At 39.1% G+C, this 14,581-nt stretch overlaps 1 protein-coding gene across 3 annotated transcripts in view; it reads left to right on the top strand.

Annotated features, from left to right (window-relative positions):
• The window catches only part of ZNF565 (zinc finger protein 565), a 35,495-nt gene that overhangs the window by 2,191 nt on the left and 18,723 nt on the right, over positions 1–14,581 (top strand). For 2 of the 3 annotated variants that reach the window (XM_039249616.1, XM_039249615.1), the window contains exons 2-3: positions 9,809–9,967; positions 12,352–12,439. Coding sequence is in view for 1 of the 3 variants with exons in the window: in XM_039249613.1 (XP_039105544.1) it covers positions 9,940–9,967 (28 nt within the window). In the remaining 2 variants the exon portion in view is untranslated. The remainder of the gene's footprint in view (positions 1–9,808; positions 9,968–12,351; positions 12,440–14,581) is intronic. The other variant, XM_039249613.1, reaches the window with a different exon arrangement.

Here is a 14,581-nt window from a genome sequence, read left to right as displayed (position 1 = left end):
AACCCAAAAACCGTGAGATCATGACCTGAGCCGAAGTCAGAAACTTAACTGACTGAGCCACTCAGGCATCCCAAGAAAGACTTCTTGAGACATGAAGTGCACAAAGGTGGTTTTATGATAGCACAGAGATAGGACCCATGGGTAGAAAGGACTGCACAGAGATTGTGAGGAGCAGTTGATTATATACTGTGGAGTTGGGGAAGGTAAAGACAAAGGATTTCCAAAAGGATTTTCATATTAAGACTTACAGGATCCTGGAGGCCTGACTATTGTCAAGCTAAGGTGGTTTTTCTTTCCAGCAAGGCATTAACATTAAGATGGGGAGTTTCCTGGAGGAATGTTGTACTCACTCACCTCAAGTATTTGTCGATGGGCTACAAGTTATAAGGAAATTTAATTTTATCTACATTTCTTTTGCCGCTGTTCTCTACAGCATTTTCCATTTTACATAATCACAATACACGATCAAAACCAGGAGATTAACATTGATACACTACTACTAACTAATCTACAAATTTTATTCAAATTTCATCATATGTTGCAGCTGGTTGCTTAGTCTTCTTAGTCTTCTTTGTTCTGGCACAGTTCCTCAGTCTTTATTTGTCTTAATTGACTCTGACACTTTTAAAAGTGGTCATTTATTTTATAAATTCTGCAATGGAGAATGTTCCCCAAATTGAGGTTGTCATGTGTTTCCTTGTAACTAAATTTAGGGTATGCTTTTGGGACAAGCATACCACAAATGTGATGTGTTCTTCTCAAAACATCTTACTGTGAGACCTAAGAGGTCAATTTGCCTCATTACTAGTGGTAACTTTAATCAGTTGGTTAAAGTGGTTTCTGTCTGATTTCTCCACTGCAAAGTCGCCATTTTCCCCATTATAATTAATATGTGTCATGAGAAATACCTTAAGCCTCATTCTACTTCCACCTGCAAACCTTAACATTCATTGATAATTTTTCCCTGAAAATGTCATTACCAGCTATTTGCCAAATGGTGATTTAAAACAATTTTTTTAATGTTCATTTACTTTTGAGAGATAAGACAGAGAGAGAGAGAGAGAGAGAGAGAGACTGAGCATGAGTGGAGGAAGGGCAGAGAGAGAGGGATGCACAGAATCTGAGGCAGGCTCTAGGCTCTGAGCTGTCAGCACAGAGCCTGATTGGGGACTCAAACCCATGAACCTGAGTCAAAGTCAGATGCTAACCGACTGACCCAGGTACCCCCTAGATGTCCATTCTTCTACATTTGCTGAATAGAATCCTACTCTCAGAAGGAGATATTCCTTCTCTCCCACTTATTTATTTACTAAATTATTTAAGTATAGATTGGATTTTTTTTTATTCTGTAGGTTGTACTTCATTACCCTCACTATTTTATTGCTTAAATTACCCCAGATTTGGCCATTGGGAACTCCTTCAAGATGACTAGTGTGTCCTTTCAATGTGTTCCCTTTATTATTTTTTAGTACTAGCATATTTTCTGGGCATCACAAGATGTTCCAGGCTGATATTTTTGTTCCCTGAAATTGGATTTACCTCTTGGTGAGTGTCAAGCTAAAAGACACAACCAGCCGAAAAATAGGCAAAGGAAGTTTTACTTCCACTAAATAAAGGAGAACACCAGGGATCTTCCCCAAAGCAGTGTCTCCATGAACAACAGAATTGGGGAAGTTTTATGCTAAGGGTTCATAAATATTAGTGAAGGAGCTTTTACAGTGGGGAATATAACATGGAATTGGAGTAAAAGTCATCTTAAAATGACTGAGTCAGGGGCACCTGGGTGGCTTAGTCAGTTGAGCATCTGATTGTCTCAGGTCATGATCTCCTGGTTTGTGAGTTCGAGCCCCACATTAGGCTCTATGCTGACAGCTCACAGCCTAGAGCCTGCTTTGGATTCTGTGTCTCCCTCTCTCTCTGGCCCTTCTGTGCTCTCACTCTGGTCCTCTCTCTGTCTCTGAAAAATAAATAAACATAAAAAAAAAAAAAAAAGAGTCCAGGTCAAAGTCATGAGAGCTGGCAAAGGACAGCATCATCACTTGGCTCCAGTTGGTCTGGTATCTGAGTTCTCAAAGGGGCTTAGGTCCTGAAAATATAACCCAAGGATGTACATCAAGTTAGTACATTCACTTTTGAATAAGCAATGTGAGTTTTACTAGCCATTTTGTTGCCCCTGGTATAATTAGGTTATCTTCTGGCCGGATAGTGGCTGTTCTTACTTTCACAAGATGGCCAGCGGCCTGAAATGACTTTTCTTATAGCAAAAAAGCTATGTCTGTCTCTTTTTTTCCCCAGGGACCCCTAACTCTTTCTGCTCACACTTTCCCAGCCTCAGTTCTGGAACATGCACATTTCCCAGAGAACACTGGCTCCTTTTATTAGAAAATCATATTAGGGTGCCCAGGTGGCTCAGTCAGTTAAGCCTCTGACTCCGGCCCAGGTCATGATTCTGCACTTCATGGGTTCAAGCCCTGTGTTGGGCTCTGTGTGACAACTCGGAGCCTGGAGCCTGCTTCAGATTCTGTGTTTCCCTGTCTCTCTGCCCCTACCCTGCTTACACTTTGTCTCTCTGTCTCCCCAAAATAAATAAACATTTAAAAATTTTAATAAAATCATATTTAGAGGGATGACTGGGCAGGTCAGTTGCTTTAGCATCCTACTCTTGATTTCAGCTCAGGTCATGATTTCACAGTTCATGAGTTTGAGCCTCACATGGGGCTCTCACTTATCAGCATGGAGCCTGCTTTGGATCCTCTCTTCCCCTCTGTCTCTGCCCCTGGCCTGCTTGTGCTCTCTCTTGCTTACTTAAAAATAAATAAAACATTTTTAAAAATTGCTAACTTTACACTCCCATACCTCATATACCTCTTTTTATTTTTAGTCTTAACAGTATATAGTGAAAGGACAGCTTTCCCTAGCATGGTAATGTTACTCATTTGTAACATAGAAAGGTTCATTTGTTACTGTTTGTATTTTATTTTGGATTTACATACATACATACATACATCCTGGTTGATTATAATTATTTTTTGAGTGCATGAAACATTAACATGGTTCTAAAAGTCATAATCAGATAAAAGATCTATTCAATCACTCCTCCACAATTCCTTCTCTCCCAATCCCATTACCCTCTGTTTTTTCCCCACACCATTCCCCACTCATTCATTGTAGGTAACCATTTTCATTAGTTTGTTGGGGATTTTTTATGTTTAAATATAACAGTGGTGCCTGAGTGCTCAGTCACCTGAGCGTCTGACTCTTGATTTCAGCTCAGGTCATGATCTCAGTATTGTGGGACCAAGCCCTGTGTCAGGCTTTGTGCTGAGTATGGAGCCTGCTCAAGATTCTCTCTCTCTCTCAAATAAAAATTAAAAGTAAGTAAATAAAATATGCAGAAAATTTAAACATACATGAAATTTACCACTTTAAGTATTTTTAAGTGTACCATTCAGTGACATTAAGTACATTTACACCATTGTGCAGCCATCACCACCATCCATCTCCAGAACTTTTTTCGTCTTCCAAAACTGAAACTCGGCCGGAGGCCGGCTCCAGCAGGTCCAGGGGTCCCTGAAGGATGGACGGTGTTGGCGAGAGAGAGGGTGAGAGAGCCACAAGAATCTTTCTGATCACCAGGCAGGCATCTCTGTCCTGTGGGTTTTGGTGTCTTTATTTAAAGGTCCAACGACAACATGAGATTAGAAAAAGGAATTTTTACAATGGGAAGCTCTTTGTGATAAGATACTTTGTTGTTGTTGTTGTTGTTTTGTTTTTTTTGTGTGTGTGATAAGATACTTTGAAAAGTGTACAAGAACAAGTTTTTCAGAAATATTCTTGCAGAATTACCCCAATCATAGTGAGGTTGAGTAAATCTTACAACTAAGGAAATAACAGGATGTTCTTGGTGAAAAACAGGATGACATACATATTTGTTCTAAGTTAATAACGCTAGGATTAGGATCTAGGTTAAGTTGTATATAGATAGGCTAGGAGTCATTCTGTCTGGCTCTCAAGAGGATGAATGTTTTTAAACTGATTAATAAGTTGTTTGTGGAAACGTTTTTGACTTGATGCTAAATGTGTAAACACCATGGAGGCCCTAAATGTGTCGGCCTTTGTTTTTGGGTTATGTTTTATCTACTCTTATCTATCCTCATCCCAGCCGCCAGTGTAAGGGAGGGTGTTTGCGGAAAGTAGGCCTTAGGGAAGGGACTGCCATACATCACCAGTTAGAAAAGGTATAAGTATTAAGTTCTGCCCTTATCTGTTCCTTAACTCTAAATTAGGTTCTTTGTCTCAGGGCCAGGCTAAATTGTCTTTGATCTGCAAGGCCCATAGGAAGAGCCTTTTGACAATCATCCACAGTGGTTTCATCTAAAATCTCTTTTGAAAAGGCAGGAATATGCTTTTCCTTATGAGGTATCTGTGTGCAGAATATCAGTTTGATTTGGAATATTGTGAGGCCTGGTCAATACCAGCAGACTTATTTCCAACATGAGCCAGTAGTAGCAGAAAGAGATACCAGTTTTTGTTTCTCATGGCAGGAGCTGTGCAAACACTGCCATTTCCTTGCTGTGACTGTCATCCAGAGAGGCGGGTGCTGCCCCCAGCAAAACTCTGCACTCATTAAACAATAACTCCATTCCCCCTTCCTCTAGCCCCTGGAAACCATCATTCTGCCTTCTGTCTCTGCAATTTAGACTGCTTTATTCTAGGTACCTTGTATAAGTGAAGTCATACCGTATTTGTCCTTTTGTGACTGGCTTATTTCATTTAGCATACATGCATTCCTGATCCACCCATGTTGTAGCATGTGTCAGGATTTCCTTTCTTTTTAAGGCTGAATAATAAGTATTCCATGGCGCATATATAGCACATGTTATCTATCATTCATCTATCAGTGGATGCCTGGGTTGCTTCCACCTTTTGGCTATTTTGAATAATAGTGCTATAAACATTGGTTGACAAATATCTGTTCACATCCCTGCTTTCTCTTCTTTAGAGTATATATACCCAGAAGTGGAACTTTTGGGTCACATAGTAATTCTATGTTTCATTTTTTGAGGACGCTGTACCATTTTCCATAGACACTCTACCATTTTCCATTCCCACCAGCAATGCACAGAATTCCAATTTCTCCACATCCTTGACAACACTTGTTATATAATCACATATATATTGTATTTTAAAATATTTTTTATGATAGCTATTGTAATGAGTGTACGGTGTTATCTCATCATGGTGGGGTTTTTTTTTACGTTTATTCATTTTTGTTTATTTATTTTTTAGCTGTCTCTACACCCAGTGAGGGGCTCAAACTTATGACCCTGAGATCAAGAGTCTCATGCTTTTGTGACTAGGCCAGCCAGTCACCCCTCATTGGAGTGGTTTTTGTTTTGTTTTTAGTGTTTATTTTTGAGAGAGAAAGAACACAATTAGAGGAGAGGCAGAGAGAGAGAGAATCTGAAGCAGGCTCCAGGCTTTGAGCTGTAGACAGAGCCTGACTCAGGACTCAGACTCCACTGTGAGATCATGACCTGAGTGGAACTCAGGCTTAACCACCTGAGCCACCTAGATGCCCCCCTCACTGCGGTTTTGATGTGCATTTCCCTAATAATTGGTGATGTTGGGGGGATCTTTTTATTTCCTTATTGGCCATTTGAATATCTTTGGACATATGTTTTTTGCTCATATTTAAATCAGATTGTTTTTCATTACTACATTGTGGGAATTTTTCATATATTTTAAGTATTGTAAGGTTTTTAGATACATGATTTACAGATATTTGTTCCCAGTCCATGGATTGCCTTTTTACTCTTAATAGTGTCCTTTGATGCACAGAAGTTTTTTAATTTTGATAATGTCCACAATATATCTATTTTTTCTTTTGTTGCCTGGCTTTCTTAGTCGTATCCAATAAATCATTACATTAATTAATTAAATCCAATATTGTGAAAAATTTTCCTATGTTTCTTTTAAGAGTTTTATAGTTTTAGTTCTTACATTTGGATCTGTGATACATTTTGAGTTAATTTTTCTATATGGTATTAGGTAAAGATCCAACTTCATTCTTTTGCATATGGATATCTACTTTTCCCAATACTATTTATTGAAAGGACTGTCCTTTTTCCCATTGAATGGTCTTGGTTATTCCTGTTGAAAATTATTTGACCATATATGTGAGGGTTTCCATCCTATGTCACTGGTCTAGATATCTGCCTTAATGGTAGTACCACACTGTTTTGATTACCATAGCTTTGTAATAAGTTTTGAAATCAGGAATTGTGAGACCTCCAACTTTGTTCTTTTTCAAGACCGTACCTTCAGTGGCGTCTGGGTGGCTCAGTCAGTTAAGTATCCAACTTCAGCGTAGGTCATGATCTCATGGTTTGTGAGTTCGAGCCCTGCTTCAGGTGAGCTTAAAGGAGCCCCACTTTGGGTAAGCTTGAAGGAGTCCCGCTTCAGGATCTGTGCTGTCAGTGTGGGATTCTCTCTCTCTCTTTCCCTCTGTTCCTCATGGGATCTCTCTCTCCCTCTTTCTCTGCCCCTTGTTCACTTGCACTTGCTCTCTCTCAAAAACAAAAACCAAAATGACTGTTCCTTCAGATTCTGTGTGTATTTTATGATGAATTTTTCTATTTAAAAAAATATCATTGGATTTTGATAAGGATTCCATGGACTCTATATATCACGTTAGGCAATATTGACATCTATATTGGTCAGCTGAGGTCATAACTCCTCACAGTTATGGAGGCTGGAATTCTGAGATCAGGATGTCAGCATAGTTAGTTTCTATTTGGGCTCTCTTCTGGGCTTACAGATGCCTACATTTTTGCTGTATGTTCATAGAGAGAGAGAAAACAAGCTCACTCCCGTGTCTCTTCCGCAATGGCCCTGTCTTCAAATACAGTGACATTAGGAGTTAGGACTTCAACACATGAATTGGGAGTGGACAACCCAATTCTGGTGGGGAAGAGAGAAGTGTTAGGCAGGCTCCACACTCAGCACAGAACCCAATGAGGGGCTTAATCCCTCAACCCTGGGATCATGACCTGAGCCATAATCAAGAATTGGACGCTCAACCAACTGAACCACCCAGGTGCTATATCCCATAAGATTTTCAAAGAAATTCATGACCCCTGAAAATTTAAAACTAAGGATCATAATACCTGATAATAGCCTTTGAGATATCCCAAATATGTACCCAATAGTAGGGAAAGAGAAGAGGAATGTTCCATCATCTATTATATTCACCCAGCTAATAAAAAATGTTTACAAAGCTTTAATCAGAAAAATGAAAAGGATGTCATAAACAAAATGATAAATTAAAAAGTGCTCAGGTTTTGATTATGTGGAAACTAATTTGACAATAAACTATTTGTAAAAAAAAATAAAATAAAATAAAAATAAAAAGTGCTCAGGTTTTGCAAAGATCCTACCCAAAAATCTTATAATTAGTGTTTGGAGAAGAAGCTTACTGTGTGTCTGACACCATTCTTTCTACTTTATATATGCTGTTTTATTTAATTTGAACTTTCTTGAAAGTTGGTCAATCACAAAATATTTCTGATAAGGGGGCGCCTGGGCGGCTTAGTCGGTTAAGCGTCCGACTTTTGCTTGGGTCATGATCTCACGGTTCGTGGGTTCGAGCCCCGCGTCGGGCTCTGTGCTGACAGCCAGCTCAGAGCCTGGAGTCTGTTTCAGTCTGTGACTCCCTCTCTCTCTGACCCTCCCCTGCTCACACTGTCTCTCTCTCTCTCCTAGAAATAATTAAAAAAAAAAATTTAAAAAAATATTTCTGATAAGGAAGCTATACCAATGTACCAAGAAATATGAATCAACATTTAAAATACTGTTGAAGAGGGGCGCCTGGGTGGCTTAGTCGGTTAAGCGTCCGACTTTCGCTTAGGTCATGATCTCGTGATTCGTGGGTTCGAGCCCCGCGTCGGGCTCTGTGCTGACTGCCAGCTCAGAGCCTGGAGCCTGCTTCAGATTCTGTGTCTCTCTCTCTCTCTCTGACCCTCCCCTGCTCACACTGTCTCTCTCTCTCCTAGAAATAAAATAAAACATTAAAAAAAATAAAAATAAAATAAAATACTGTTGAAGAGCTTTTAGTTGTTATTGGTTTCAATCACACTAATTTCCTTTCTTGATTTCATTCATGTCATAGACATTGTCTCAATTTTCCTAATTTTTCTACTGCCAGGAAAAGAAATACTAGCTACAACAATATTTATTTTTGGTTTGGTTTGGTGGGTTTTTGGGGGGTTGGGTGTTTTTGTTTTTTTGTTTTTTGAGACACACACACACACACACACACACACGGGGAAGAGTGGAGGGAGAGAGAGAGAGGAAGAATCTTAAGTGGGCTCTATGCCCAGTGCTGGAGCTCAAAGCCAGGGCCCAATGCAGGGGACCTGATGCAGGGCTCAGTCTCAAAACTGTGAGATCATGACCTGAGCCAAAATCAAGTGTCTGATGCTTAACCAACTGAGCCACCCAGGTGTCCCTGGTTATTTATTTTTAAATGGAAACAATTTTTCTTATGAAAAATATAAGGTTAATGTAAAAATAGAAACTAAACTTGGTAAAACTTCCTTCATCCAGAAATAAATATTTTTACTATTTTGGGGGATATACTTCAAATATTTTTCTGTGGGATTTTATAGAGGGGTATCACTTGTATATAAGTTCTGTAACTTGCCTTATTTAATAATACATTACATGGTAATGTTGTATTTTATAATCACTATGTAGTATTTCATTATATGGGGTACCTGAGTGGCTCAGTCAGTTACACGTCCGGCTTCAGCTTAGGTCATGATCTAGCAGTCTGTGAGTTTAAGCCCCACATCTGGTCCTGTGCTGACAGCTCAGAGCCTGGAGCCTGCTTTGGATTCTGTGTCTCCCTCTCTCCCCTCCTCCCCACTTGAACTCTATCTCTCAAAAGCGAATAAATATTAGTATTTCATTATCAAAATAACCCTAATTTTTTCATTTTATTGCCTACTAAAGAGAATTTTTTTAAGTCATGGTCTCTGTGTGCCTGATTGGCTTAGTTGGTGGAACGTTCGACTCTTGATCTCAGGACTGTGGGTTTGAGCCCCATATTGGGTGTGGAGATTACTTAAGAGGAAAAATAAAAGTTATAGTCTCTATTTACTTTTAAAGTGCAAATAATATAATAGGTGAGACAAAAGTAGTACACAGATATTCAAAATAAAGGATGATAAAGGGCACTAGCTTACCCTGATAGTAATGCTGTGAGAATTCATAAGAGGGAGATACCTTGTGTGACCAGAACAGTCAATGTCATACCATGTGTAAGTCAAACTGATCTCATAAGAGCTCTGGATATTAGTTTTCTTGAATCCTATAGAAGACATGCGGTTTTTTATTTTAATTTTTTAAATGTATGTTTATTATTTTGAGATAGAGAAATTTGAGTGAGCAGGGGAAGGGCAGAGAGAGAGGGAGAGAGAGGATCTAAAACAAGCTCTTTGTTGTGTCGTTGCAGAGCCGGATGTGGGGCTCAAACCCACAAGCCATGAGATCATGGCCTGAGTCAGATGCTTCACTGACTGAGCCACCCAGGCACTCAAAGACTTGCAGTTTTCATTCTAATGATCTGGAATCCAAAGTATGACCAATGGGGCAAGAGAAGTTTGTAACTCTTTAGAGAACAGTGGGGCAGGTGCGGAAGCATAATAGACGCATCTGGCAAGAAGAGCTGAAAGGAAGCACTGTTATGCACTGTTACACATAATGTAGATACATGATATACTAATGACTTTTCATTCTGTTGCAGGCAGGACTACAGCACACATGAATATAGTTACCAAATCAAGAAGTTTGCAACTACTGGGAGCTGACGAAACAAAAACAAAAGCCATTCTATGAAAATACAACTGTTTTTAGAATATCCTAAGCTATTATTTTATGTTCAAGGGAAGATTGCGTAAAAAAAGTAAGTATTTTCTTTTTCATCTGCTACTTAGGAATAGCTTATGTTCAACAGAACTTAAAAATAATTTAAAAATTAATATGTAATTATTGAAAAAAAATACACTTTAGGAAAACGAAGAACATTGAAGATCACAGCCTGAAATAACCAAAATAATCTTTAAGGATAAAACTTCCTAGACATTTTTCATGTAATTTGTCTGTATTGATGTATTTGTGTGTTTTACAGCTAGGACCACATGATACCCTGCTGTTTTGTAACCTGTTTTTTTTCTTTTTATTTAACCATATCTGCAACATTTTTATGTTATTAACTATTATATTACTACTAAATTTGTAGTACTTAGAATTACTGTTTTATAGAAATCTTTCATTTATTTAAGCTCCCTGCTTTTTTTTTTTTTAATGTTTTTTATTTTTTTCTAGGAGAGAGAGAGAGAGACAGCGTGAGCAGGGGAGGGTCAGAGAGAGAGGGAGTCACAGACTGAAACAGGCTCCAGGCTCTGAGCTGGCAGTCAGCACAGAGCCCGACGCGGGGCTCGAACCCACGAACCGCGAGATCATGACCCGAGCGAAAGTCAGACGCTCAACCGACTAAGCCACCCAGGCGCCCCATTAAGCTCCCTGCTTTTATCTAACTCAGAAAACTAAATATTGCCTGAGAATGTATATATCTCATTGTAATGATTTTTGGTTGATGTTTATACTGGGGAAATGTATGTTTACATCAATAAAATTCAATGCATCATTTAAAATACAAGGGGGCGCCTGTGTGTCTCAGTCAGTTGGGCATTTGACTTTGGCTCAGGTCATGATCCCGCGGTTCATGGGTTCAAGGCCTGCTGTCTGTGCTGACAGCTCAGAGCCTGGAGCCTGCTTTGGATTCTGTGTCTCCCTCTCTCTGCCCCTCCCCTACTCATTCTCTCTCTCTCTCTCTCTCTGTCTTAAAAATAAACATAAAAAATATATATAATTAATAAAACATCAATCATGCAAATATTTTGACAGGTATATATATTGGTGTGTTAAAAGGGATATGCAGATGGTCATGGCACTCAGAGCAACTGGTGTTAATAATTTGTGATCAAGAAGTAATGTTTTAAGAAAATTTCAATCTAATACAATTTTATTATATGTAGATATTTTGTTGTGTTCAATTATGTTTTGGGAAATTGTTTGGGTGCTTTGTGTTAAAATGCAATGCATTATGTTTTTCACATTTTAAATAGTGGGGAAAAGTCTCTAGTTAGAGTTCTTGTGCAGAATGATTGCTTTTAACGAATAGATTACTAATGTTAAGGTGGAAATACCTCTATATGTCTAATTCTTATGATCTGGCAACTTCTCCCAGGTCCACTGGCCTCTAAAGAATAAGAATATCTGTCAATTTAGATAGAGAAAATCTAGAGATGTAGTTTCAAGCTTTACCAAGTGGTATATAGATGGCTAAACTTTGCCCAGAAGAATTGTACAAAGATTTGATGGTAGGATCTGGAGAAGCATGGTTTTGCTAGGTCAAGATCAACTTATCCTATAACTCATAATCTACCTCTTTGGGGCCTTGTCTTTCACATTGTGTGTTTGTGAAAAATCCCTTTGAGGTGTATGAAGTTGGATATTAACAGCTCTGCTCTGTTATTTCTGAAGTTTCCTCTGACTTTTTTTTTCTAATGTTTGTTTATTTTTGAGAGAGGGAGAGAGTGACAGAATGTGAGCATGGGAGGGGCAGAGAGATGGGGAAACAGAATCTGAAGCAGGCTCCAGGACCTGGGCTGTCAGCACAGAACCCGATAAGGGGCTTAAACCCATGAACTGTGAGATCACGACCTGAGCCAAAGTCATACAATTAACCAACTGAGCCACCCAGGCGTCCCTCTTCTGGCACTTTAAGAAAGTGTTCTTTCTCCCACTGACCACAGGCCAGAGTCTGAATTTTTATATAATTGGAGTATAACTGAATTCATGTATTAGTTAGGACAGGCTGTTATGCTGTGGTAGCAAACAACCCCCAAATCATAATGGCTTACAGAATAGCTTTTTATTAATTTGATCATGCTACATGTCCCCTGTGCAGTCTGTGTAGGCAGAGTCCCAGACCAAAGCAGACTCCACCAATCTATAGCTATACCATCTGAAACACATGGTCCTCTTGGCCACACATCAGGGAATAGAAAGATTGGAGAATTATGCAGTCTTGCCAGTGCCTCCCATCACCTCAGCTCAGATTCCATAGGCCAAAACCAGCTTATGGCCTTGCCTAACCGCAAGGTACTGGAACATGTCATCTATGTGCGCAAAAGGAGAGGAAAACCAGATAATGGTGAAATAGTAGTAATTCGGTTAACATTTGCCACACTGGCTAAGACTCATTTCTTTTTGTGTGTTTAGGAAGTTGCTTCTGTAAATTAAATGTGATTTCTTTTTGGAGCAAGGAGGATATCCCTGGATTAAGGGTTGACAAGAGGTGTGTGCACAGGTGAGTGAGGACACTAACAAAAATGGATGGCTTTCATATGAAAGCTCACTTCTCTGGGCAGTTGGGAGCTTTAAGTTTTTGTTTGAGAACAAGCCCCTCAAAGGCTCTAGAACTATAGAGAAAATCAAGCTCCTTTAGCATGCAAGTTCCCCAAAACACCGCACTGTCACTCATGAATCATTCCATTCATATTTCCCTTTATAATTCACCCCCTAAATTATAAGAGGAAGGTATAAATTATTTATGATTATAAATCATATGCTTAAGGGAAAACTTGAAAATATAGGAAAAAACAGATTCCCCCTGTAATTATACACACAGAGACTAATGTTGTAAAAACATAATTGAAAATCCTGTCAGTCCCTCTTCTGCACACACACATGCATATATAGAACATATGTATATTTTTCCTATAAAAGTAGGATTACACTACACATACAATATCCATTAACTACCTTTTTTGCCCAAGATTGTTTAACATCTTAACATCTACAAATAAATGTGTTCATTTTATGGCAACAGTGTTCCCATTGTGTGGATATACTGTAATTTATTTAACCTGTCCTCCTTTTTAAATTCTTTTCGAAGTTGTTTCCAATGTCAAGAGTGTCTCTGTAGCCCACACACATCTTTTGGATAGTCTCAGCTGTGGAATCGCTTCATCAGAGAACATACACAGTCAAGTTCTGCTAACATTGCCTTGTTGGAAGTTTACATGGCTACAGCCCATGTGTCTGTGATACGTAATAATAATCTCAAGTATTAGAGTCTAAAAGAGAACTCATAATTGGTTTATTCAAACCTGCTCCTCTCAGGGTTCTTTATGTTAAAAAATGACAGCTTCATACTTCCATTTCCTCAAGCCAAACACCTTAACATCATCGTGGCTTTTTTTTTTTCCCCTTTTCTTTGTTTTCCTTTTCTTTTGTACCTAAAATCAACAAATTCCATCAGCTCTACCTTCAGAGACTCTCTTGTCTGATCAGGTCTCATCACTCCCCCCATCACCATCCCTAATTGCAAGCCACCCTCACCCCTTGCCTGGATTATTGCAGTTACCTACCTTCTCACTGGTCTCCCTGCTTCCCTTCCCTTGTCTTCTTAGTTCACCTTCTTTGCATGATCCTTTTAAATGTAAATCAGAGTATGCCATTCCTTGTCTTAAAACTTGAGTGGCTTCCTGTCTTATTCAAGAGTAAAAAGCAAAGTTCTTAGTGGCCCACAAGCCCCTTGTGATCCAGCTTCCAGTCACCTTTCTCACCCAAATGAGCTTCTGACCTTTCTCTTGCACACTACATTTCAGACACCCTAGTCTCCTTTATTAAAGAAAATCTGCTCCTGCCTTGAGGCCTTTGCAGTTCCCTATAGTAGTTCCCTATACTCTTAGATACCTGCATTTATCACTCCATTCAGTCTGCTCTTACATATCACCTTCTCAATGAAAAGCCTTCTCAGGCCACCTTCCATTTCCCCAGAGCTCCTTATCCTCTTACGCTTCTTAACTTTTTTACATAGAACTTTGGCCACCTGACATATAGACAGTTATCAATGTCAGTATATCAATATTTGTTATTGTCTCTTTCCATTAGAATGTGAGATCCACTGGGACAGGGACTGGATTTATTATCTTCCTCATACCTAGAACCATGCCAATTGAGGTAGGAGCTCAGTAAATCTGAAAAAAAATTGGCTCCTCTTTCTCAATCTCCATATCTAATCAGATGCCAGTGCGTGTTGATTTTACCTCTGTACACCTTGAAATTATACCCTTCCTCCTGATCTCCACTGCCATTATCCTTCCTCAGGTTCTTTGTTTGCTTGCAAAAGTATAAGCACCTTTCAGTTGATCTCTATGACTCCAGTTTTATTCCTCTCCAATAAAATATTCTGGCCATATTGGCCCTATCACTTCCCTCTTTAAATTCTTCAATGGCCTCCCACTCATTAATGGGTAAAAAACAAACATTTATATATTTAGTTAGTAGTCATTGGACCCTTCTCCTCCAGACAGCATGGCAGTGCCATTCAAAGTGATGATTATTCCTGGTCTTTGTCCTCATTGTTATTTTATTTCATTCATTAGCCTTCATTTTCCAACCCCTGATGTCATCTCCAGCATAAACTTCCTCTAGATTCTGAAAC

This window comes from Hyaena hyaena, unplaced genomic scaffold (assembly GCF_003009895.1).
Source record: "Hyaena hyaena isolate Hyena2069 unplaced genomic scaffold, ASM300989v1 scaffold_345, whole genome shotgun sequence".
Classification (NCBI taxonomy): domain Eukaryota; kingdom Metazoa; phylum Chordata; class Mammalia; order Carnivora; family Hyaenidae; genus Hyaena; species Hyaena hyaena.
The sequence above is the reverse complement of the archived record's forward strand: the minus strand, read 5'-3'. Positions and strand labels throughout refer to the sequence as shown.